Here is a 25,385-nt window from a genome sequence, read left to right on the forward strand (position 1 = left end):
ATGAGTACATGGGATTTAGTGGGATTGAAGGTATAGATAGGCCTTGTAGGTAGGGATATGATCGGCGCAACTTGTGGGCCGAAGGGCCTGTTTGTGCTGTAGTGTTCTATGTTCTAAAATCAAGAACATCGAATGGCTAGCAAAGGTATTGAGGTGTGTCAGAAACAATTGGTAACGGCGCAGTTACAGAATGTGAGCTTGAAGGATAGCACGGAGGAATTATGATCTGCCAAAGATAAACTGATCATCATTGAGAATCCACTTTAATGTATGAATTTGCAAAGGGAAAAAACAAGAACCAATGAGAACACTGGAGTGTCGCTCACAGGAAGTGGACCCTTTGAAATGAGACTCGAAATGCTTCAATGCTGAATTTGTACACACAAGTTCAACAAAGATACACCTTCAGTTAAAACTTGGGAAACTTCAAGCACCAGGTATCTCGGGTGAACAATTGTGAGGAATGTCTGACACAGCCTAAGGAATCAGAATTAATATCCAAACGCGAAAAACTCCGATCAACCTGAACCAAATGATAGGCGGGATGTGCGATCAGGAAGAGGAAATCCCGACTGTCAAAGCAGATAAGGAGAATTCTAAGAAACACACGGTGAGTCTACTGAGTGAACGGAAAGAGTGAAATCGTCAGACAAGGAGGATTCGCAAGAGAACCAAGTGAAGCTATCAAACTTACGTAGGAGTTCACAGATAACTTGGAAACAAAGGCAACTCAACTCACCAGAGTCATTGCTGAGCTGAATAAAAAGATTCCTACGCTCAAAAACAACTGGAAAATAAGTAATCAAAGATTTGGCTAAACTTGTAAAACAACTGGGAATGAAGATTCCATTGTGGAAACGCAAATATCCACATCTATTGAAACAACTCATCAACAAGATAGAGCGCACACTGGCCATCCACTCCAATGAAAATGTTTTGAGTAACAGTGATGGGGTGACACGGTGGCACAGTGGTTAGCACTGCTGCCTCACACAGCCAGGGACCCCGGTTCGATTCTTGGCTCCAGTCACTCTCTGTTTGGAGTTTGCACATTCTCCCCATAGGTTTCCTCCGGGTGCTCCAGTTTCCTCCCACACTCCAAAGATGTGTGGGTTAGCTGCGTTGGCCGTGCTGAATTAGTGTCCCAAGATGTGTAGGTTAGGGGGATTGCAGGGTAAATACATGGAGCTAGGACAGGGGGGTTGAGCCTGGGTAGGATGCTGTGTTGGAGAGTCAGTTCAGTCTCAATGTACGGAATGAACTCTTAATGCACTGCAGAGGCTCTGAACCACTGATCCTCACAACAGTTGGACTGAACAAATGCCATTCAACATGAAGGGGTGGGAGAAAAGAATGAAACTATACCCAGGTATCCTCCAAGCCAACAAGAATCAGAACCAACATAGTGGGAGTCACAATGGCACAATGGTTAGCACTGCCGCCTCGCAGTGCCAAAGACCTGGGTTCAATTCCAGCCTTGGATGACTGTCTGTGTGGAGTTTGCACATTCTCCCCATGTCTGCGTGGGTTTCCTTCGGGTGCTCGGGTTTTCTCCCACAGTCCAAAAAATGTTAAATTGCCGATGCTAACCTGTTCCCTCAGAGCCAGGGGGGGGGATTAGCAGGGTGAATACATAGGGTCAATGGGTTGGGTGGGATTGTGACCAGTGCAGGTGCGTTGAATGGCCTCCTCGCCACAGGAGAGGTTCTACGGATGGAGTCAACCACTCCTCTGACAGAGTGGTGAATGAGATCCCTCCAGACTGCCTGAAACTTCAACTTTAAGGGTAGTGAGTTTGCGGTAATAACAATAATCTTAAATTAGCAATAATGTGATAACAAGGTAAACACACGAGACTGATAACGGTATAAGACATGAAGTTAATCTATATGGTGCATCCCTTTCAATTTCCGGTCAATGGTAACCCCAGGATGCTAATAGTGGGAGATGGTGAGATTCTCTCTTATTGAAAAACGCCTGGTATATCTGGAAAGTCTCCTTTTTCTTTTCCCCATCCCTGTCCGCAGTCCCTCAACCTTAAGATGCCACTTTGCTTTCTTCTAATTCATCCCTGGGACATGGGCGTCGCTAGTTGGCCCGTCCCTAGTTACCCGAGGGCAGTTGAGAGTCAACCCACGTTGCTGTAGCCTCTGGCGTCACACGTAGGCCAGACCAGGTAAGGACGGCAGATTTCCCTCCCTAAAGGACATTAGTTTTTTCCAACAATGGACAATGGTTTCGTGGACATCAGTAGATTCTAAATTGGGCGGCACAGTAGCACAGTGGTTAGCACTGACTGGTGATTTCACTCTTTCCGGTCACTCAGTAGATCAGTAGGATCTACCTTGTATAGAACGTTGGTTAGGCCGCATTTAGAGTACTGCGTCCAGTTCTGGTCGCCTTATTACCAGAAAGACGTGGAGACTCTGGAGAGATTGCAGAGGAGATTTACCAGGATGTTGCCTGGTATGGAAGGACTGGGTTATGAGGAAAGATTGAGCAAATTGGGGCTGTTTTCCCTTGAAAGATGGCAACTGAGGGGGGATCTAATAGAGGTATATAAGATTATGAAGGGTATAGATAGAGTAAACAGTGGTAAGCTTTTTCCTATGTTGGAAACGCACGTTACAAGGGGCCACGGGTTAGGGTGACGGGGGGAGAGGTATAATTCGGATGTTAGAGGGAGATTTTTCACACAGAGGGTAGTGGGGGTATGGAATGCTCTGCCAAGTAAGGTGGTGGAGGCAAACACGCTAGAGTTGTTTAAGAGTAACTTAGACAGGCACATGAGTGGGTTGGAGATGGGTGGATATAGGAGATTGTTTTAAGTAAGGTTCATTAGCATTGGGACATCCCTGGGAATGTATAAGAATGTGGATGATACTGAAGTTTTTCTCTTTTAATCCACAGGTGATTCGGTCCACCTTGTTGTCCAACGAGGGGCATACACGCGATGGGTCGTACTGGGGCTGCTCTTGGTTGTTCAAGATTGGCCTAGTGCTTCATGTGGTTAGTGTGTGCCTAAACTGGACCAGATGCTGGGCAAGACGACAGCTCAGTGACTATCGCTGTTTGCTGTGCAGACACATGGATTTGGGCCGGTGTCTGTGGGAGTTTGTGCATTCTCCCCGTGCTTGCGTGGGTTTCCTCCGGGTGCTCCGGTTTCCTCCTACACCCCAAAGATGTGCTGTTAGGCTGATTGGTGTAACAAATTGTCCCTAAATTAGTCTCCCCTCAATGTGGATGGCCATAAGCATAGACAAGGGTCATGGGTGGAGGGGGGACTCGTAATAAGATGGCGGTGCGGGCTCGTTGGGCCAAAGGGCCTGTTTCCCAGGCTGTTGTTCTTTGAGTGGATTTCTTCCTGAGTAGAGACTAGGGAGTGTAGTTTATAATTGTGACTTGTGTAAGCTATCCAACGCTCAGGGATATCACGTGACTAACATGTATTCTATCTCTGGTCACCTGCTGAAATGGAGTATGATATCATTACTTTTCTAATTTTCAGATCCGTTAGGGTTGAGAGAAGTCCTTATCACCCAAACCTAGACATTCTCCAGGATTTGTTGCATGTCTTCAGTATCTGTGGAGTCGCAAATGATACTGAACATTGTGGAATCATCAGAGAACATCCTAGTTTGGACCCTATGACAGGAGGAAGGTCATTGGTGAAGCAGTGGATGGGTCTGGGACACTAACCCTGAGGAACTCCTGCACTGATGTGCTGGAGCTGAGATGATTAACCTCCAATCACCACAACCATCTCCCATTGTGCCGGGTACAACGTCAACCAGAGGAGTTTTCCCCGAATTCCTGTTGACTCCAATTCTGCTGAGATTGACGCCACATCCACCTTGATGTCAAGGGATAGAATTGATGCCTTTAAGATGATTGAATGGATAGTTAGCTGGAAACTATTTCCCTCTTGGAGAAGATCAAAACAAGGACAATAAAAAATGCAATTCGACCGAGGGGTGATGCCGAGAACTTTGCTCGGGATCCTTGAGGCCACACTCGATCGAATGCGGCCTTGATGTCAAGGGCGCTCACTCTCACCCCACCTCTGAAATCCAGCTCTTTTGTCCGGGTTTGAACCCAAGATCTTTGCGCCGCTCTGCTCTGTACGCCATTGCTACGCTCTGTCAGCATCACACCCGTGTTAGGATGTTGACACAAGAACATAAGAAATAGGAGCAGGAGTCGGCCATCTAGCCCCTCGAGCCTGCCCCGCCATTCAATAAGATCATGGCTGATCTGAAGTGGATCAGTTCCACTTTCCCGCTTTCTCCCCTTAATCCCCTTGTCTATCAGAACCCCGTGGCTTAAATATATTTAGCGAGGTAGCCTCCACCACTTCAACGGGCAGAGAATTCCAGAGATTCACCACCCTTTGAGTGAAGAAGTTCCTCCTCAACTCTGTTCTAAACTACCCCCCCCCCCTTATCTTGAGGCTGTGCCCTCTAGTCCTGCTATCCTTTCTAAGCGGGAAGAATCTGTCTACCTCTACCCTACCCATCCCCTTCATTATCTTATACGTCTCTATAAGATGTTGAAGAGGTTAGACCCTGATACCTATTATTTGACCCACTGACCAGGTATCTGCTGTGTTCCAGCACAGTTACAGAGGCTGAGGGTGAACCCCTCTGAGGAGGTTTCCAGCTTACAGGAAAGCAGCGTGCAGGAGGCGATGGCCTTGTAGCATTACCCCTCCATTACTAACCCAGAAACCCAGCTAATGTTCTGGTGACCTTGGTTCGAATCCCACCATGGTGGATGGTGAAATTTGAATCTAATAAAAAATATCTAGAATTAAATCACAGAATCCCTAACAGTGCAGAAAGAGGCCATTCGGCCCATCGAGTTTGCACTGAGCACAATCCCACCCTACCCCCATATCCCTACATATTTACCCACTAATCCCTCTAACCTATGTATCCCAGGACACTAAGTGGCAACTTTAGCACGGCCAATCAACCTATCCCGTGCATCTTTGGACTGTGGAAGGAAACTGGAGTACCCGGAGGAAACCCACGCAGACACGAGGAGAATGTGCAAACTCCACACAGTCAGTGACCCGAGCCGGGAATCGAACCCAGGACCCTGGAGCTGTGAAGCAGCAGTGCCAACCAAATAAGAATCTACTGACGACCATGAAACCATTGTTGGAAAAAAAACAATCTGGTTCACTCATGAAGGAAATCTGCTGTCCTTACCTGGTCTGGCCTACTTGTGACTCCAGAGCTAAAGCAATGGGGTTGACTCCCAACTGCCCTCGGGCAACGGGGGTGGGTGGGCAATAAATGCTGGCCAGCCAGTGCCACCCATATCCCAGGAATGAATTAGAAAAAACCAAAGTGTCATCTCAAGGACAGGGATGGGGGAAATGAGGAGACCTTCCAGCGGAGGCTCAGGACACTCTCACCTTCATAATTGGGTTCTTGTTCCTCACTCTCATCTGGGCTTTCCAGGGGTTCGAGAAAGGAAGCTGGCAGCCAACCACGCTTACCTTCCATTTGGCAAAACCACCAACCTGCAACGAAACACAAACTTCGTCTCTTTGGTTATATTAAAGAAAATCACATTAATTATAAAATTAGAGATGAATAAACTAGAGATACTGCTCAGGACCAAAAAATATTTGAGAAAGACCCACAGATAGACCAATCTAAATTCACTTTCAATCATGTTGCTATTCTAAAAGGTAGCCATGGCAATGAATATCTAGAATAAAACAGGGTAGAATGTTGATCTAGTAAAACCCAAACTGATATCATTATCATGCACATATTTTATACATGCAGCAGGCCAGGGGAAAGTATATATTGTACAAAGCAACACATCCAATACTGGCCACATTCCTCCTCTTCAATCCCCCGGGGTTCAGGTCTAGGCTCCCAACTCATCGGGGTGTTTGCTAAGATGCAATCCAATCTAAAATAATTCAGTGGAGACGGCCAAACGAGGGCAAAGCTGTTTAAGAGAGGATTGACAAGATGTTTAGACTGGTGCTGGGAAGGTTTGATGGACACAGCTCAGTGACTATCACTGTTTGCTGTGCAGATACATGGATTTGGGCCAGTGTCTGTGGGAGTTTGCGCATTCTCCCCGTGCTTGCGTGGGTTTTCTCCAGGGGCTCCTGTTTCTCGTTGGAGTTTAGAAGGATGAGGGAGGATCTTATAGAGACGTATAAGATAATGAAGGGGATGGATGGGGTAGAGGTAGAGAGATTCTTCCCGTTTAGAAAGGACAGCGGGACTAGAGGGCACAGCCTCAAGATAAGGGGGGGGGGCTGCAGTTTAGATCAGAGTTGAGGAGGAACTTCTTCACTCAAAGGGTGGTGAATCTCTGGAATTCTCTGCCTGTTGAAGTGGTGGAGGCTGCCTCGCTGAATATATTTAAGTCACGGGTAGATAGGTTTCTGATAGACACGGGGAATTAAGGGGAGAAAGCGGGAAAGTGGAACTGATCCACTTCAGATCAGCCATGATCTTACTGAATGGCGGGGCAGGCTCGAAGGGCTAGATGGTCGACTCCTGCTCCTTTTTCTTATGTTCATATGTTTCCTCCCACACCTCGAGGCAGGCACGCTGGACTTATTTAAGGTTTACTTAGATAGACACATGAGCGAAACAGGGATGGAGGGTTATAGGAGACGGTTTTAAATAAGGGTCAGAGCCTCGGGACGTTCCTGGAAATCTAATGCTACATGCGTTGATGTTTTGTCTCTTTTACTCCACAGGAGTGTCAGTCCACCTTGTTGTCCAATGAGGGGCACACACACGGTGGGTTGTGCGTGGGCTGCTCTTGGATGTTTCGAGAGTAGCCTAGTACTTTGCGTCGTTGTGTGCGCTTAAAACTGGACGAGCAGACGGGCAACACAACAGCTCAGTGACTATCACTGATTGCTGTGCAGATACATGGATTTGGGCCGGTGTCTGTGGGAGTTTGCACATTCTCCCCGTGCTTGCGTGGGTTTCCTCCGGGTGCTCCGGTTTCCTCCCACACCCCAAAGATGTGCTCTTAGGCTGATTGGTGTAACAAATTGTCCCTAAATTATTCTCCTCTGAATCTGGTTTCCAATGGGGGTCCCATAAGCGTAGACACGGGTCAAGGGTTAGGCCTGTTTCCCGTGTTGTGTTGTTCTTTGACAAGCTCATTTGTATGTTTATAAAAGAACGTGGGGACTAAGGTTCAGGGCTAAGTTCGTCTTGTTATTAGGTACATTCCCAAAACTGATATTACAGACGTTTCGAGCAGAGCTGCTCCAGGGGAATCTAGGAAGATGAGGAGTGAGTTCTCCATTTCTGAGGAATTATCAGTTGCTTATCTTCACTGCGATGATAACTCCATCTTCCGGGATAATCCTGCCAGGATAAAGCCATGTAATAATCCCCCAGAATCTTTGACTGCGCAGTGATCCTCAGAGCTGTGTCAAATGCTACATTTAACTTGGGCCAAGAATTCCAACAGTATCTTCCAAAGATTATTAGCCCAGCCTCAGGGCATCTGAACTTCCCATCCCAGACCTACCAAACCATTCCTTTCTAGGTGCCTCGTTATTTCTTCTTTGATGACGGATTCCAGCATTTTTCCCACAACAGACGTTAAACTAACCGGCCTATAATTCCCTGCCTTTTGCCTGCTATCCTTCGGCGTAACATTAGCCGTTTTCCAATCTTCCGGCACTTCCCTGGAATCCAGTGAATTTTGATAAATAATCACTAAGGCATCTACGATCACCTCTGCCATTTCCTTCAGAATCCTGGGATGCAATCCATCCGGTCCTGGGGACTTGTCCACCATCAGTCCTGCTAGTCTATCAAGCACTACCTCTCTAGTGACAGTAATCGCATTCAGGCCCTCAACTCCGACCATCCTTCTATCTTTAATACCCGGCAAACTATTCGCGTCTTCCTCTGTGAAGACCGAGGCAAAAAACTTATTTAAGGCCTCAGCCATTTCCTCATCTCCCACCACTAAATCCCCCCCTCTCCTCCTCTAAGAGTCCAACATTCACTCTGGAGAGAGGATTGACAAGGCGTTTAGACTGGTTTCGGGGAGGTTCCTGTTTCATAGGCGCCAACAGAATTACCCTTGGCAAAGGATGGGCTGGCATTGGAGCTGGGACACCAAAGACACCTCTAGATAGACTCTTGGCTATCAGACCTGGGGTTCTCTCAAGATTCACTGTTCCATTGCAAAAGATTCTACTGTTCCCTCGGATTCCTAATCTTGCTACCAAACTCCCCAATCCAAGGAGGCATTCCTTAGCAAGTCCACTCTGCTTCTGTAACCGGATGGGGAGATGGGAACTAGTAATAGTCGCAGTCTCCCCACCCCACACCCACCCCGTGCATTGGCTTCATCATCATCGTAAGTTCAGGCACTGCTCAAGCCCTGATAGAGAAGCCCCCCCAAAATCTTTCAGCAAGAGTAAAGCACGTGGAAACATAGTCAAAGGGGTGTCCATCCCTCTTTGTCCTGTGCTGACCTGGGGGCGTCACAGTAACACAGTGGTTAGCACTACTAAGTACTGTGGGTGGCGCGGTAGCGCAGTGGTTAGCACTGCCGCTTCACAGCTCCAGGAACCTGGGTTCGATTCCCGGCTCGGGTCACTGTCTGTGTGGGGTTTGCACATTCTCCTCGTGTCTGCGTGGGTTTCCTCCCACAGTCCAAAGATGTGCGGGTTAGGCTGATTGGCCAGGCTAAATTGCCCCTTAGTGTCCCAGGATATTTAGATTAGTAGGGTAAATAGATGGGGTTACAGGGATCGGGGGTGGATGGGTTTGTCGTCCGTACAGACTCAATGGGCCAAATAGCCTCCTTTTGCCCAGTAGGGTTTCTATGATCCTTTAGAACATAGAACATAGAACATAGAACATTACAGCGCAGAACAGGCCCTTCGGCCCACGATGTTGCGCCGACCAGTTAAAAAACAATGACCCTCTAACCTAAACCAATCCCTTTCCATCCATAAACCTATCCACGGATCTCTTAAACGCCCCCAAACTAGGCGCATTTACAACTGCAGCAGGCAGGGCATTCCAATCCCTCACCACCCTCTGGGTAAAGAACCTACCCCTGACATCCATCCTATAACTACCCCCCCTTAATTTAAAGCCATGCCCCCTCGTGCTAGCTTTCTCCATCCGAGGAAAAAGGCTATCACTGTCCACCCTATCTAAACCTCTAATCATCTTATATGTTTCAATAAGGTCCCCTCTTAGCCGCCTTCTTTCTAGCGAAAACAACCCCAAATCCCTCAGTCTCTCCTCATAGGACCTCCCCTCCATACCAGGCAACATCCTGGTAAACCTCCTCTGCACCCTCTCCAAAGCCTCCACATCCTTCCTGTAATGTGGGGACCAGAACTGCACACAGTACTCCAAGTGCGGCCGCACCAGAGTTGTGTACCGTTGCAACATGACGCTGCGACTCCTAAATTCAATCCCCCTACCAATAAACGCCAAGACACCGTATGCCTTCTTAACAACCTTATCTACTTGATTCCCAACTTTCAGGGATCTATGTACACATACACCTAGATCCCTCTGTTCATCCACACTATTCAGAGTCCTCCCGTTAGCCCTATACTCAACACATGGTCATTCCCAGAGAGAGAGTCGGCACAACCAGCCCATATAAATATATGATCAAAGTAGCTTTCTGTGACAAATTCTTGGAGGAGATTTATGTATCTCCGAGGAAATGGGCCTTCTTACCATTTTCACTTTTCTCCACAACCTCGACAATATCCCCCGTCTGAATATTCATCTCGTATTTGGAATTCTTCTTGTACTCTGCGATCGAACGGTACAACTGGAGCAAAATTGGGCCCGTGATTTCTAGAAAGAGGCAACCAGGTTAGTAGAAGGAAAAGAAAATGGTGAAAGAAAAGAATTAATCAAAACATTCTTGGAAATCTAGTGGCACCCCTCTGGAAGTTATCACCTTCCAATCATCATCATTTCACAAACGCTGTTTACAAGTGGTGTAAGATACGTCCAAGATATATTAACAATCATTTGCAAATATTTCCCCTCAACTTTTTCAATGACAAATTCCTACGTCATCATTTAGATGGAAAAGCTTACGTGTCATATGTACGGTGTGGAGTTGTTGGTGTTGGACTGGGGTAAACTCAGTAAGAAGTCTCACAACACCAGGTTAAAGTCCAACAGATTTATTTGCTAGCAAAAGCTACTAGCTTTTGGCAAAGCCCCGAAAGCTAGTGGCTTTTGCAACCAAATAAATCTGTTGGACTTTAACCTGGTGTTGTGAGACTTCTTACGATGTGATATGTAGACAGAGACTCAATTACAAGATAATGTGAGTCTTTACAGGTATAGCCAATGTGAGTGGAGAGAGGTATAATCACAGGTTAAAGAGGTGTGAATTGTCTCAAGACAGGACGGTCAGTAAAATTCTGCAAGCCCAGGCAAGCCATGGGGGTTACTCGTAGTGTGACATGAACCCAAGATCCCGGTTGAGGCCATTCTCATGCATACTGGGCTGTAAAGACTTGATTACCTGTAAAGACCCACATTGATAGGTTGAGGGAGCTCAGTCTCCTCTCCCTGGAGAGACGAAGGTTGAGAGGTGACCTGATAGAGGTTTATAAGATGTTGAGAGGAATAGATAGGGTGGATTCTCGGAGGCTATTTCCCAGGGCTGAAATGGTCACTACGAGAGGACACAGGTTTAAGGTGCTGGGGAGCAGGTACAGAGGAGATGTCAGGGGTAAGTTTTTCACTCAGAGGGTGGTGAGTGAGTGGAATCGGTGGTGGTGGTGGAGGCGAACTCGCTGGGGTCTTTTAAAAGGCTTCTGGATGAGTATATGGGATTTAATGGAATTGGGGGTTATAGATAGGACTGGTAGGTAGGGATATGATTGGCACAACTTGTGGGCCAAAGGGCCTGTTTGTGCTGTAGTGTTCTATGTTCCAACCATTATCTTGTAATTGTGTCTTTGTCTATATATGCCGTGTTTGCGAACCCACCTCTCCAATCACCTGATGAAGGAGCGGCGCTCCGAAAGCTCGTGATTCCAAATAAACCTGTTGGACTTGGACCTGGTGTTGTGAGGGTTCTTACTGTGTTTACCCCAGTCCAAAGCCGGCATCCCCACATCATGTAATTGTCTCACTGCAATTAGACCTTCCTATCAGCAGTGGAGGTGTGAACATAAGAACACAAGAAATAGGAGCAGGAGTAGGCCATCTGGCCCTTCGAGCCTGCCCCACCATTCAATAAGATCATGGCTGATCTGTTGTGGCTCAGTTCCACTTTCCCGCCCTCTCCCCATAACCCTTAATCCCCTCTCTTATCAAAAACCCATCAACCCGCGTCTTAAATATATTTAGCGAGGCAGCCTCCACCACTTCAACGGGCAGAGAATTCCAGAGATTCACCACCCTTTGAGTGAAGAAGTTCCTCCTCAACTCCGTTCTAAACCGCCCCCCCTTTATCTTGAGGCTGTGCCCCCTAGTCCTACTGTCCTTTCTGAGCGGGAAGAGTCTCTCCACCTCTATCCTATCCATCCCATTCATCATCTTATACGTCTCAATGAGATCTCCCCTCATTCTTCTAAACTCTAACGAGTACAAGCCTAGTTTATTCAGCCTCTCCTCATAGCTCAACCCCCTCAACCCCGGTATCAGCCTAGTAAACCTCCTCTGCACTCCCTCCAAGGCTAAAATATCCTTGCGTAAGTACGGCGACCAAAACTGCACACAGTACTCCAGCTGCGGCCTCACCAATGCCCTATACAGCCACAGCAAGACCTCCCTGCTTTTATATTCAATCCCCCTCGCTATGAAGCCACAATTAGGCATCATCTCACCAGCACTGCAGGGATAATCTGCTTTAATCAGCTCCATGGGTTGGATTTACTGGCTGCCCCAGGGACACAAATTCTAGCCTGGGATCCATGGAACTTTGCAGGGGAGGGGGGTGGGGAGGGGAGTCGAGACTGGCCAGACATGTCTAAGGAACCAGAAGTCAGGGAGTGCGGAGGGGGAGGTGGGGGGGGTCACCTAACTGGGGTTCATGGACCTGGCCAGCGACTGAGCTGGACAATGGTCGGGAGGCCAGCAGACAGGGGTCACTGCGCTGACAGGTTGACCCACGCGCAATGGCCCCCTCAGCGCTGTGCTGCTGATCTCTCCACTGGAGGTCGGAGCTGCCCACTCATTTTTTTTCAGCAGTACTACTGCACTAAGCAGTACGCAAAGCGTGGGAGATTCATTTCGACATTGCCACTGAAAAAGCCGGCATGATTCCCTCCAGCCTCTCCGCAAATTCGGCACTTGTTTGGGAGAGTCGCCCCCAAAATCTTGTGTTGCTCCTGCACTTTTATAAGGTTTGTAAGATAGAGTGGACGTGCAGAGACTATTTCCTGGGGTGGATGTAGCTGTTACGAGAGGGCATAACTATAAGGTTCATGGTGGGATGGATGTCCGAGGTAGATTCTTTACTCAGAGAGTGGTTAGGGTGCGGAATGCACTGCCTGCTGTGATAGTGGAGTCGGACACTTCAGGAACTTTCAAGTGGTTATTGGATAGGCACATGGAGCACACCAGAATGATAGGGAGTAGAATAGCTTGATCTTGGGTTCGGACATAGCTCAGCACAACATTGAGGGCCGAAGGGCCTGTACTGTGCTGTACTGTTCTATGCTTCTATGATAAAAGAAACAAAATTGTCTGAAATCTTGCTAAATGTTCGTTCCTATCAAGCTGTGGGACAGCTAAAAGAGGTGACTGAAGGATAAAAGCCCAGAGTATAGAACCCCAATGCAGAAAGAGGCCATTCAGCCCATCGAGTCTGCGCCAACCACAATCCTACCCAAACCCTACCCCCCATATAAGAACATAAGAACATAAGAAATAGGAGCAGGAGTAGGCCGTCTAGCCCTTCGAGCCTGCCCCGCCATTCAATAAGATCATGGCTGATCTGTTGTGGCTCAGTTCCACTTTCCCGCCCTCTCCCCATAACCCTTAATCCCCTCGCTTACCAAAAACCCATCAACCCGCGTCTTAAAAATATTTAGTGAGGCAGCCTCCACCACTTCAACGGGCAATATCCCTACATATTTACCCACTAATCCCTCTAACCTACTCATCCCTGGACACTAAGGGGCAATTTCTTAGCCTGGCCAATCAACCTAACCCACACATCTTTGGACTGTGGGAGGAAACCGGAGCACCCGGAGGAAACCCACGCAGACACGAGGAGAATGTGCAAACTCCACCCGAGCCGGGAATCGAACCCAGGACCCTGGAGCTGTGAAACGGCAGTGCTAACCCACTGTGCCACCCAGTATGATAAGGTACAGTTTGCAAATAGACAACAATAGAAATAAACATAGGTTAGTTGCAGATTTTCAAAGCTTGACTCACAACTTCAGTGACATCTTAAATTGAGAAACAGAGGCAATTGCCAAGGCTTTCAATGTTAAGCTTTGACAAGATTGAAAACTTTCCCTTGGATTGCAGTGGCTTTTACCTTTCTGACTGATCCAGCATATGGGATTGTATCAAAACCATGTTGAAATCCATGCAGGCTAGATCAAAATGTTACTCTCCTTGCTAATCACCTTGTCCAACCCTCAAAACATTTAATAAAATCTGTTAGGCGGGGGTCTTCCCTTAACTAGTCCATTAACAAATCTTTGCTAAACCTGTGTCGTTCTCTGATATCCCTCCTGTCCCTCAATTTAAAAAAAAAATCCTTATCAATTCCCCTCTCAATAATGTTCAATATTTCATATTATTTCTCTGTAACTTAGACAGGCACATGAGTGGGTTGGAGATGGGAGGATATAAGAGATTGTTTTAAATAAGGTTCATTAGCATTGGGACGTCCCTGGTAATGTAAACAGATATGGTATGATAATAATGTTTTTCTCTTTTCATTCACAGGTTTTAAGTCGGTCCATCTTGTGTCCAACGAGGGGCATACACGCGATGGATCGTACTGGGGCTGCACTTGGATGTTCGAAATTGGCCTAGTGCTTCACGTTGTTAGTGTGTGCCTAAACTGGACCAGATACTGGGCAAGACGACACCTCAGTGACTATCACTGTTTGCTGTGCAGACACACGGATTTGGGCCAGTGTCTGTGGGAGTTTGCACATTCTCCCCATGCTTGCGTGGGTTTTCTCCGGGTGCTCCGGTTTCCTCCCACACCCCAAAGATGTGCTGTTAGGCTGATTGGAGGTAATAAATTGTCCCTAAATTAGTTTCCCTCAATGTGGATGGCCATAAAACAATAGATAGGGGTCATGGGTGGAGAGGGGGACTGGTGGTGTTGAGATGGCGGCGTGGGCTCGTTGGGCCAAAGGGCCTGTTTCCCGGGCTGTCTTTGTTCTTTGTAACTATATTGTCTAAATTTGTACTGCTGTTTCTCCGAAAACCAATACAAAGTCTTCATTCAGAACCATTCCCATGCTTCCTAATCCACACACCACTTTGTCTCTACTTCTTCCTTAGTTATCCTCATTTTTATATATTGTTAAAACACCTTTATATCTTCCTTTTGACCTGCCAATATTTTCCAATGCTCTCTGCTTTGCGAATACTCCTTGTAATTTTACCCTCTTTGCTTTATAAGCTTTCTATAGTAAATGTCAAGTCTTAAAGTTTCTTTAACCTGGTGTTGTGAGACTTCTTACTGTGTGGTTACCCCAGTCCAACGCCGGCATCTCCACATCATGGCTACCATCGACACCGCAAACTGCTGGCTCTGAGTGGAGAGGATCTCTCCAAGAAGATTGCGCATATCGACACAGACACCAAGTTTCCTTTAACCTGGCGCGGTGAGATTTCTTACGAGGTCAAATCCCTTCGAGGGGGGAGAGGTGACTGACGGATTTAACCTGAGGGTCACCACGTCTCAAGCAAGGGGCAAAGTTGAGAACTTTATGAGTAACCCCAGCCAATGTGGGAATTGAACCCACGCTGTTGACATTGCTGGGTTGTATCACAACCCAGCCATCCAGCTCACCAACTGTACTGAACTCTTGGCAATTTGGAAAACACGCTTTCTCTCTTGACAAGGCAACATCTGGTCTACACTAAATTTGTTGCAATTTCTTCGTTTCCCAAGGCGCTTGTTAAATGTAAAATTTATAATTCCAAACATTTCTTTTCGGTGAATTTAATCAAAGGACCAGACCTAAACGGGAGCATTAGAATAATCCTGTGGAACACCAACGTACCTGTTGAGTTTGATTTTGTTTTGTCTTTTGGTAACAAATAGGTTTCGGTCTTTTTTGTCCTGCAAATATCAAACACAGTTCACAAATCAACAAATAGATAAAGAAATGGTGGATGTGTTGAATAATTAATCTGTATCAGTATTCACTGTAAACTGAGAGGAGGACATGCCAGACATCACTTAGAAACTAATATTGAACCAGGGACGCTGACTCTCCATTAATTAACATCAGCCAAATAACAGGAATGAAGTAATGGTGCTAAACAGTGATGTATCCCAGGAATGGGTGGTTTTCTCCCGGGGGGTTTTGAAGGATGTGGAGGAAAGATTTCCCAACTGAACCATTCCAAAGTTTTCCTCAATTCAGGAACAGTCCCTTCCGAGTGGATAACTGCACGTTGTCACTCTGCTGCTTAAGGAAGGCGAGAAAAGAAATTTGGAATTATGGGCCAGTTAGCCGAACATCTTTATCCAAAGAAATACTGGGGGCCGACGTTAAGGATAGAGTGAGTCACTGGTCAGAGGGAGCTATTTACATTTGTAAATGTACGCGGGGTTTGAAGAAATGGACTGAAACGGGTTAGGTTGATTGGCCGTGCTAAGAAATTGCCCCTTAGTGTCCAGGGATGTGTAGGTTAGAGGGATTAGTGGGTATAATATGTAGGGATATGGGGGTAGGGCCTGGGTGGGATTGTGTTCAGTGCAGACTCGATGGGCCGAAGGGCCTCTTTCTGCACTGTAGAGTTTCTATGATTCTAAATGAATTTTTGAAGAGGTGACTGAGGAAGTGGCATATTTTTATAGACTTCCAGAAGGTTTTTCATAAGAAGTGTCTCATAAGAGGCTATTGGATATCTTTGATCTGCATGGAACTGAAGAGAAATTGGTGAAAAAATAGGCAAGCTTTCTAAGATATTCATTTTGCATTCATCGTGTTAACTCATAAGAACATAAGAAATAGGAGCAGGAGTAGGCCATCTAGCCCTTCGAGCCTGCCCCGCCATTCAATAAGATCATGGCTGATCTGTCGTGGCTCAGTTCCACATTCCCGCCCTCTCCCCATAACCCTTAATCCCCTCTCTTATCAAAAACCCATCAACCCGCGTCTTAAATATATTTAGCGAGGCAGCCTCCACCACTTCAACGGGCAGAGAATTCCAGAGATTCACCACCCTTTGAGTGAAGAAGTTCCTCCTCAACTCTGTTCTAAACCACCCCCCCTTTATCTTGAGGCTGTGCCCCCTAGTCCTACTGTCCTTTCTGAGCGGGAAGAGCCTCTCCACCTCTATCCTATCCATCCCCTTCATCATCTTATACGTCTCAATGAGATCTCCCCTCATTCTTCTAAACTCTAACGAGTACAAGCCTAGTTTATTCAGCCGCTCCTCATAGCTCAACCCCCAACTCATAAGGAATTACTAAGCTGTAACAGGGAACAACAACTCATACAACATGAGAATTACACCCCCAGACTGACTCTGGGTCATGTGCCTCCTTACATCGCTGTGTGGGCTGATACCATACTCAGTATCACATTAACCCTTTATGTATCAGACCCTTCTAATACATTTATCAAGGATGCCATCTCAGAATAAGGGGGAAGCCATTTAGAATGGAGTTGAAGAGGAATTTCTTCACCAAAGGGTGGTGAATCTTTGGAATTCCCTACCCCAGAGGGCTCTGGACACCAATCATTCACCTGAACGGCAAACCTCGAAAGCTCATGAGTTTACCATCAAATAAATTGGTTGGTCGTGTCTGACAAATTTACTGGAGTTTTATGAGGATGTGTCTAGGGCGGTGGATAGAGGAGAGCCGGTGGATGTGGTCTTCCTGGATTTTCAGAAGGCGTTTGACAAGGTACCTCACAAGAGGTTATTGCAGAAGGTCAGGGGACATGGAGTTGGGGGTAGGGTGTTAGCGTGGATAGAGGATTGGTTGTCAAATAGGAGGCAGAGAGTGGGGGTCAATGGGTGCTATTCGGATTGGCGGTTGGTGACTAGTGGGGTGCCCCAGGGGTCGGTGCTGGGGCCTCAGCTTTTTACCATTTATATAGATGATCTGGAGGAGGGAACCGAGTGCAGGGTGTCGAAATTTGCTGATGACACCAAGATTGGGGGAACGGCAAATTGTGCGGAGGGTGTGGAGAGTCTGCAGAAGGATCTAGATAGGCTGGGCGAATGGGCCAGGAACTGGCAAATGGAATTTAATGTTGGCAAGTGTGAGGTGGTCCACTTTGGTAGGAATAATGGTAGGAAGGATTATTACTTACGTGGCGAAAAACTGCAGCAGGCGACGGTGCAGAGGGACCTCGGGGTCCTTGTGCATGAGTCGCAAAAGCCCAGCCTGCAGGTGCAGCAGGTGGTCAGGAAGGCGAATGGGATGCTGGCCTTCATAGCGAGGGGGATTGAATATAAAAGTAGGGAGGTCTTGCTGCAGCTGTATAGGGCATTGGTGAGGCCGCAGCTGGAGTACTGTGTGCAGTTTTGGGCGCCGTACTTACGCAAGGATATTTTGGCCTTGGAGGGAGTGCAGAGGAGGTTTACTAGGCTGATACCGGAGTTGAGGGGGTTGAACTATGAGGAGAGGCTGAATAAACTAGGCTTGTACTCGTTAGAGTTTAGAAGAATGAGGGGAGATCTCATTGAGACGTATAAGATGATGAATGGGATGGATAGGATAGAGGTGGAGAGACTCTTCCCGCTCAGAAAGGACAGTAGGACTAGGGGGCACAGCCTCAAGATAAAGGGGAGGCGGTTTAGAACGGAGTTGAGGAGGAACTTCTTCACTCAAAGGGTGGTGAATCTCTGGAATTCTCTGCCCGTTGAAGTGGTGGAGGCTGCCTCGCTAAATATTTTTAAGACGCGGGTTGATGGGTTCTTGATAAGAGAGGGGATTAAGGGTTATGGGGAGAGGGTGGGAAGGTGGAACTGAGCCACGACAGATCAGCCATGATCTTATTGAATGGCGGGGCAGGCTCGAAGGGCTAGATGGCCTACTCCTGCTCCTATTTCTTATGTTCTTATCACAAGTCTTCCAGGCCCCTCAGTCTCATGTTGAGGCCTTTTACAATATTGAAAATCCTATTTCCATATCAGTCGTGAGCCCAGGACGGTACTCCTCCAGTTCCTTCCCCTGTTGGGAGACATTCCCACCAGTGGGGATTAAAGCGTTAATGGGGGTGAGGTGTGATTACCCCGCTGGTGGAGATAGAGGGCATCGTGGCAGCCCAGGAGGTCAGGGGCAAGGGGGAGTGCCCTTCTGGCAGTGCCAGCCTGGCACCCTGGCAGTGCTGAGAGGGCGGCGCCGATCGACGGTGGGGGTCCCACTGCGCACTCTGCATTACGGATGGGTGGGAGAGGGAGGAGGAGGGCAGCGGGTCCACCCCAGGCCAGGTCTTTGTTACCTGCTGTGAAAATGGCTGCCGCCAGCACAGAGTAACAGCAGGAAGCTGACCTTGCGCCCGTCCCGTGGGACGATGGTGCTGAGGAAGGCGGTGTCCCAATGCGGAATCTGCGTCACTGGAAGTGTGAGAGCAGCCTTGTCTTTTTATATACTCATTCCTGGGACATAGACCTTGCTAGCTGGCCAATGGCCCACCCCTAGTTGTCCTCCAGGAGGCGGTGGTGAGCTGTTGTGTGGGTTGACCCGCTGTTGCCATTAGGAAAGGAATTCCAGAATCCTGACCTCGCGGCTGTGAAGGATGTATTTCAAAGTCAGGATGGTGAATGGCTTAGAGGGGAACCTGCAGAGGTGGTGTTCCCACGTATCTGCGTCCTTCTAGATGGAAGTAGTTTCGGATTTGGAAGGCGCTATCTAAAAATCTTTGAAGCATAGAAAATTACAGCCCGGAAATAGGCATTTTGGCCCTTGTCTATGCCGAACCATTTTTTTTTTGGCTTTGGTGCAATGCATCTTGTAGTTAATGCACACTGCTGTTATTGAGTGTCAGTGGTGGGGGGAATGGATGTGGTGTCAATTTAGTGGGGCTGCTTTATCCTAGATGGTATCGAGTTTCCTGAGTGTTGTTGGAGCTGAACTCATCCAGGCAAGTAGGGAATATTCCATCACACCAGGAGACCAGCGAGATTATAACAATCGGCACAATTTAATTGCCGCAGTAAGGTTACTGGAGCTTATTAACCTGAGCCACATACTTACATCAATACTATTTCCCGCTGAGATCAGTACAAAACAGTTTAATCCACAGGTGATTGGGTCCGCCTTGTTGTCCAATGAGGGGCATACACGCGATGGGTCGTACGAGGGCTAGATGGCCTACTCCTGCTCCTATTTCTTATGTTCTTATGTTCTCTTGGTTATCTCGAGAGTAGCCTAGTGCTTCACGTCGTTAGTGTACGCTTAAACTGGACCAGATACTGGGCAACACGACAGCTCAGTGACTATCGCTGTTTGCTACATGGATTTGGGCCGGTGTCTGTGGGAGTTTGCGCATTCTCCCCATATCTGCGTGGGTTTTCTCCAGGTGCTCCGGTTTCCTCCCACACCCCAAAGATGTGCTCTTAGGCTGATTGGTGTAACAAATTGCCCCTAAATTAGTCTCCCCTCAATCTGGTTTCCAATGTGGAGTGCCATAAGCGTAGACAAGGGTCACGGGTGGAAGAGGGGACTCACAATGTTAAAATGGCGGCTCGTTGGGCCGAGGGGCCTGTTTCCCGTGCTGTGTTGTTCTTTGTTCAAAATAACATCCACCGTTACTGACAGTGCATTGTCCAGTCGGAACAGGAAAGTCAATGGGGATTCTAATGGAGAGATAACAACTCCTGCTGTTGCACAAGGTCAGTGTTACCCTCAATGTATAGGAGCCATAGATTTATTAGTAAAACAGCGGATTAGAACATAGAACACTACAGCACAAACAGGCCCTTCGGCCCACAAGTTGCGCCGATCACATCTATACCTTCCAATCCATAGACCTATCTAGAACCCCCAATCCCATTAAATCCCATATACTCATCCAGAAGTCTTTTAAAAGACCCCAGTGAGTTCGCCTCCACCACCACCGACGGCAGCCGATTCCACTCACTCACCACCCTCCGAGTGAAAAACTTACCCCTAACATCTCCTCTGTACCTGCTCCCCAGCACCTTAAACCTGTGTCCTCTCGTAGCGACCATTTCAGCCCGGGGAAATAGCCTCCGAGAATCCACCCTATCTATTCCTCTCAACATTTTATAAACCTCTATCAGGTCGCCTCTCAACCTTCGTCTCTCCAGGGAGAAGAGACCGAGCTCCCTCAACCTATCCTCATAAGGCATGCCTCCCAATCCAGGCAACATCCTTGTAAATCTCCTCTGTACCCTCTCAATAGCTTCCACATCCTTCCTGTAGTGAGGCGACCAGAACTGTGCACAGTACTCCAAGTGGGGTCTGACAAGGGTCTTATAAAGTTGCAGCATTACCTCCCGACTCCTAAACTCAATCCCTCGATTAATGAAGGCCAGTACACCATACGCCTTCTTGACCACATCATCCACCGGTGAGGCCGATTTAAGAGTCCTATGGACCCGGACCCCAAGATCCTTCTGCTCTTCAACCCAGCTAAGACTCCTACCCTTGATATTGTATTCCTTCATCCCATTGGTCCTGCCAAAATGGACCACTACACATTTATCTGCGTTGAAGTCCATCTGCCACTTCTCCGCTCAGTCCTGCATCCTATCATTAGGTTGCTTGACCGTGCTAAATTGACCCTAGTATCAGGGGGATTAGTAGGATAGGTATTTAAGAGATCCATGGATAGGTTTATGGATGGAAAGGGATTGGTTTAGGTTAGTGGGTCATTGTTTTGTAACTGGTCGGCGCAACATCGTGGGCCGAAGGGCCTGTTCTGCGCTGTAATGTTCTATGTATGTGGAGTTATGGGAATAGGCCCTGGGTGGGATTGTGCAGACTCGATGGGCTGAATGGCCTCCCTCTGCACTGTCTAATCATTCTATGATCAGCTCGAATCCTGATTTGTGCGTTGGGAGAATGTGGATCTTATTGTACGGGTGAGGAGTGAAATGGAGAACCGATATCGCAGCCACTGGAAGTGAAGCCTCACTGCCCAGCTTCCTTCGGCCTACTGACCAGATGCCCAGGGGTCAATACTCACGGGTGAGGAAGTGGCAGCGCCACGTCATCAGAGCGTATCTGGAAGAAGTTGTGAACCCATTGGCAGCGGGAGATCTTTGTCTGCTGGTTGAGTAAGGAATTGATGTAGTCGGAGAGAGTGCTCTGCCTGTCCTCGGTCACCTTGTGACCCTCCAACCATCTGGGAGCTGGGAAGAACACACACACATCAGACTTGGAAGGAAGACGTCCATTCATGAAGCACCTCCCGTAACCTCGGGGAGGCCCAAATTGTCATGTGACCAGTTTCTGAAGTGTTATCTTCATGGGGCGGGGGGTCTACCCTCAATTGGGGGGATTGTGGGGGTAGGGTCTGGGTGGGGTTGTGGTCAATGGGGGGGATTGTGGGGGTAGGGTCTGGGTGGGGTTGTGGTCAGTGGGGGGGATTGTGGGGGTAGGGTCTGGGTGGGGTTGTGGTCAATGGGGGGGATTGTGGGGGTAGGGTCTGGGTGGGGTTGTGGTCAATGGGGGGGATTGTGGGGGTAGGGTCTGGGTGGGGTTGTGGTCAATGGGGGGGATTGTGGGGGTAGGGACTGGGTGGGGTTGTGGTCAATGGAGGGGATTGTGGGGGTAGGGTCTGGGTGGGGTTGTGGTCAATGGGGGGGTAGGGTCTGGGTGGGGTTGTGGTCAATGGGGGGGGATTGTGGGGGTAGGGTCTGGGTGGGGTTGTGGTCAATGGGGGGGATTGTGGGGGTAGGGTCTGGGTGGGGTTGTGGTCAATGGGGGGGATTGTGGGGGTAGGGTCTGGGTGGGGTTGTGGTCAATGGGGGGGATTGTGGGGGTAGGGTCTGGGTGGGGTTGTGGTCAATGGGGGGGATTGTGGGGGTAGGGTCTGGGTGGGGTTGTGGTCAGTGGGGGGATTGTGGGGGTAGGGTCTGGGTGGGGTTGTGGTCAGTGGGGGGATTGTGGGGGTAGGGTCTGGGTGGGGTTGTGGTCAATGGGGGGGGATTGTGGGGGTAGGGTCTGAGTGGGGTTGTGGTCAATGGGGGGGATTGTGGGGGTAGGGTCTGGGTGGGGTTGTGGTCAGTGGGGGGATTGTGGGGGTAGGGTCTGGGTGGGGTTGTGGTCAATGGGGGGGGATTGTGGGGGTAGGGTCTGGGTGGGGTTGTGGTCAGTGGGGGTAGGGTCTGGGTGGGGTTGTGGTCAATGGGGGGGATTGTGGGGGTAGGGTCTGGGTGGGGTTGTGGTCAGTGGGGGGATTGTGGGGGTAGGGTCTGGGTGGGGTTGTGGTCAATGGGGGGGGATTGTGGGGGTAGGGTCTGAGTGGGGTTGTGGTCAATGGGGGGGATTGTGGGGGTAGGGTCTGGGTGGGGTTGTGGTCAGTGGGGGGATTGTGGGGGTAGGGTCTGGGTGGGGTTGTGGTCAATGGGGGGGGATTGTGGGGGTAGGGTCTGGGTGGGGTTGTGGTCAGTGGGGGTAGGGTCTGGGTGGGGTTGTGGTCAATGGGGGGGATTGTGGGGGTAGGGTCTGGGTGGGGTTGTGGTCAGTGGGGGGGATTGTGGGGGTAGGGTCTGGGTGGGGTTGTGGTCAATGGGGGGGATTGTGGGGGTAGGGTCTGGGTGGGGTTGTGGTCAATGGGGGGGGATTGTGGTCAATGTGGGGGTAGGGTCTGGGTGGGGTTGTGGTTCGGTGCAGACTCAATGGGCCGAATGGCCTCTTTCTGCCCTGTCGGGTAACCACAGCACCAGGGTGTGCACAGCAAGCTCCCACATACAGCAGTTTGATCACTTCGACTGCTAACAGCGCAGAGTCACTATACTCCTTCACCCAGCACCAGGGTTGGATCTCGGACACCGGGGACAGAGCGCAGGGTGGGACGTGAGGGGCAGGGGGAAGGAGGGGGACGTGGGGGGGGAGGGGGAACGCAGGAGGGGATTTGAGAAAACAATTCTTCACTCAGAGGGCAGTGGGTATTTGGAAGGCACTGCCTGGGAAACCTTATAATCTTTACAAAATATTTGAGCGAGCACATGAAACATCGTAACGTTCAAGGATCTGGAACAAATGCTGGAAAATGGGATTAGCGCGCCTTTAGAATCATAGAGCCCTACGTAGAGGCCCTTCAGCCCATCAAGTCTGCACCGAACACAATCCCATCAAAGTTTCAGTGGGGGAGCATGTGGCAAATAGTGACCACAATTCGGATAGTCATGGAAAAGGATGAGTGCTGTCCTATGGGTAAGGTGCTGAACTGGGGGAAGGCTAACTCCAGGCCTGACCCCCATATCCCTACATATTATACCCACTAATCCCGCTAACCTACACATCCCTGGACACTAAGGGGCAATTTCTTAGCATGGCCAATCAACCTAACCCACACATCTTTGGACTGTGGGAGGAAACCGGAGCACCTGGAGGAAACCCACGCAGACACGAGGAGAATGTGCAAACTCCACACAGACAGTGACCCGAGCCGGGAATCGAACCCAGGACCCTGGAGCTGTGAAGCAGCAGTGCTAACCCACTGTGCTACCGCGCAGTTAGTAGTGGTTATTGTATTTGAGGGCCGAAGGGCCTTTTCTGTGCTGTACAACTCTACAACTTTGTGTCTCTGTCCCTATTTGACCGATGAGAAGGTGGTGGTGAGCTGTCTTCTTGAACCACTGCAGCCATTATTGAGGAACGGATATGTAAGGAGATCTTGGATAGGTGCAGAAAAAGTAGGGTTGTTGTAGTGGGAGACTTTAATTTCCCTCATGTAGACTGGAAATCCCTCAGGGCTGGGGGTCGGGACAGGGAGGAATTTATAAAATGTGTCCAGGAAGGTTCTTTGGAACAATATGTTGATAGTCCAACTAGAGAGGGGGCTTTACTGGATCTAATACTGGGGAACGAGCCTGGTTGGGTCAAAGTTTCAGTGGGGGAGCATGTGGCAAATAGTGACCACAATTCGGATAGTCGTGGAAAAGGATGAGTGCTGTCCAATGGGTAAGGTGCTGAATTGGGGGAAGGCTAACTACAGCCGGATTAGGCAGGATTTGGTGGCTGTTGATTGGGAGAGGCTGTTCGAGGGTAAATCCACATGTGGGAGTCTTTTAAGCAGCAGTTGATAGGAGTGCAGGACAGGCATGTGCCTGTAAAAAGGAAGGATGGGAAAGGTAGGATTCGAGAGCTGTGGATAACCAAAGAAATGGTGGGTCTAATCAAAAAGAAAAAAGAGGCATATATAAGGTCCAGGCAGCTAAAAACAGATGAAGCACTGGAGAAATACAGAGAGACGAGGAAAGAACTCAAACAGGGTGTTAGAAGGGCAAAAAAGGGGTCACGAAATGTCCTTGGCAGACAGGATTAAGGAGAATCCCAAGGCATTTTATACAGACGTTAGGAGCAAGAGGGTTGTCAGAGAGTTGGATCTCTCAAGAACAGAGGGGAATTATGTTTAGAACCCAAAGAAGTAAGTGAGATCCAAAATGAATACTTTGCTTCAGTATTCACAAAGGAGAGGGACACGTTGATTGGTGGGATGTGTAGACCCGTTAGAACAAATCGCAATTACAAGAGAGGAAGTGTTAGGTATTTTAGGAAGCGCTAAGGTAGACAAATCCCCAGGGCCAGATGGCATCTGTCCTAGATTACTGAGAGTGACAAGAGATGAAATTGCTGGGCCTCTAACAGAAATCCTTGTTTCTTCATTAGACACAGGTGAGGTCCCAGAGGATTGGAGGATAGCAAATGTGGTCCCATTATTTAAAGGAGGATAGCAAGGATAACTGAGTAATTATAGGCCAGTGAGCTTGACATCCTTGGTAGGGATATTGTTGGAGAAGATTCTTAGAGATAAGATCGATACACATTTAGAACTGAATTATCTCATTAGCGATAGACAACATGGTTTTGTACGAGGGGGGGTCATGCCTCACAAATTTGGTTGAGTTTTTTGATGAGGTGACAAAAATGATTGATGAGGGAAGGGCCGTGGATGTCGTCTACATGGATTTTAGTAAAGCATTTGATAAGGTTCCTCATGGCAGGCTGGTTAAATCTCACGGGATCAAAGGTGAACTAGCTGGATGGGTACAGAACTGTCTTGG

General features: G+C 48.5%; 1 protein-coding gene across 1 annotated transcript in view; it reads right to left on the reverse strand.

Annotated features, from left to right (window-relative positions):
* ncf1 (neutrophil cytosolic factor 1) overlaps window positions 1–25,385 on the reverse strand; it is a 72,511-nt gene that overhangs the window by 26,036 nt on the left and 21,090 nt on the right. Inside the window, 4 exon segments of the mRNA XM_080210900.1 lie at window positions 5,423–5,530; window positions 9,723–9,845; window positions 15,221–15,279; window positions 21,338–21,503. Of these exon segments, the coding sequence (XP_080067026.1) occupies window positions 5,423–5,530; window positions 9,723–9,845; window positions 15,221–15,279; window positions 21,338–21,503 (456 nt within the window).

Source organism: Carcharhinus amblyrhynchos, chromosome 23, assembly GCF_965287045.1.
Source record: "Carcharhinus amblyrhynchos chromosome 23, sCarAmb.v2.hapA, whole genome shotgun sequence".
Lineage (NCBI taxonomy): Eukaryota > Metazoa > Chordata > Chondrichthyes > Carcharhiniformes > Carcharhinidae > Carcharhinus > Carcharhinus amblyrhynchos.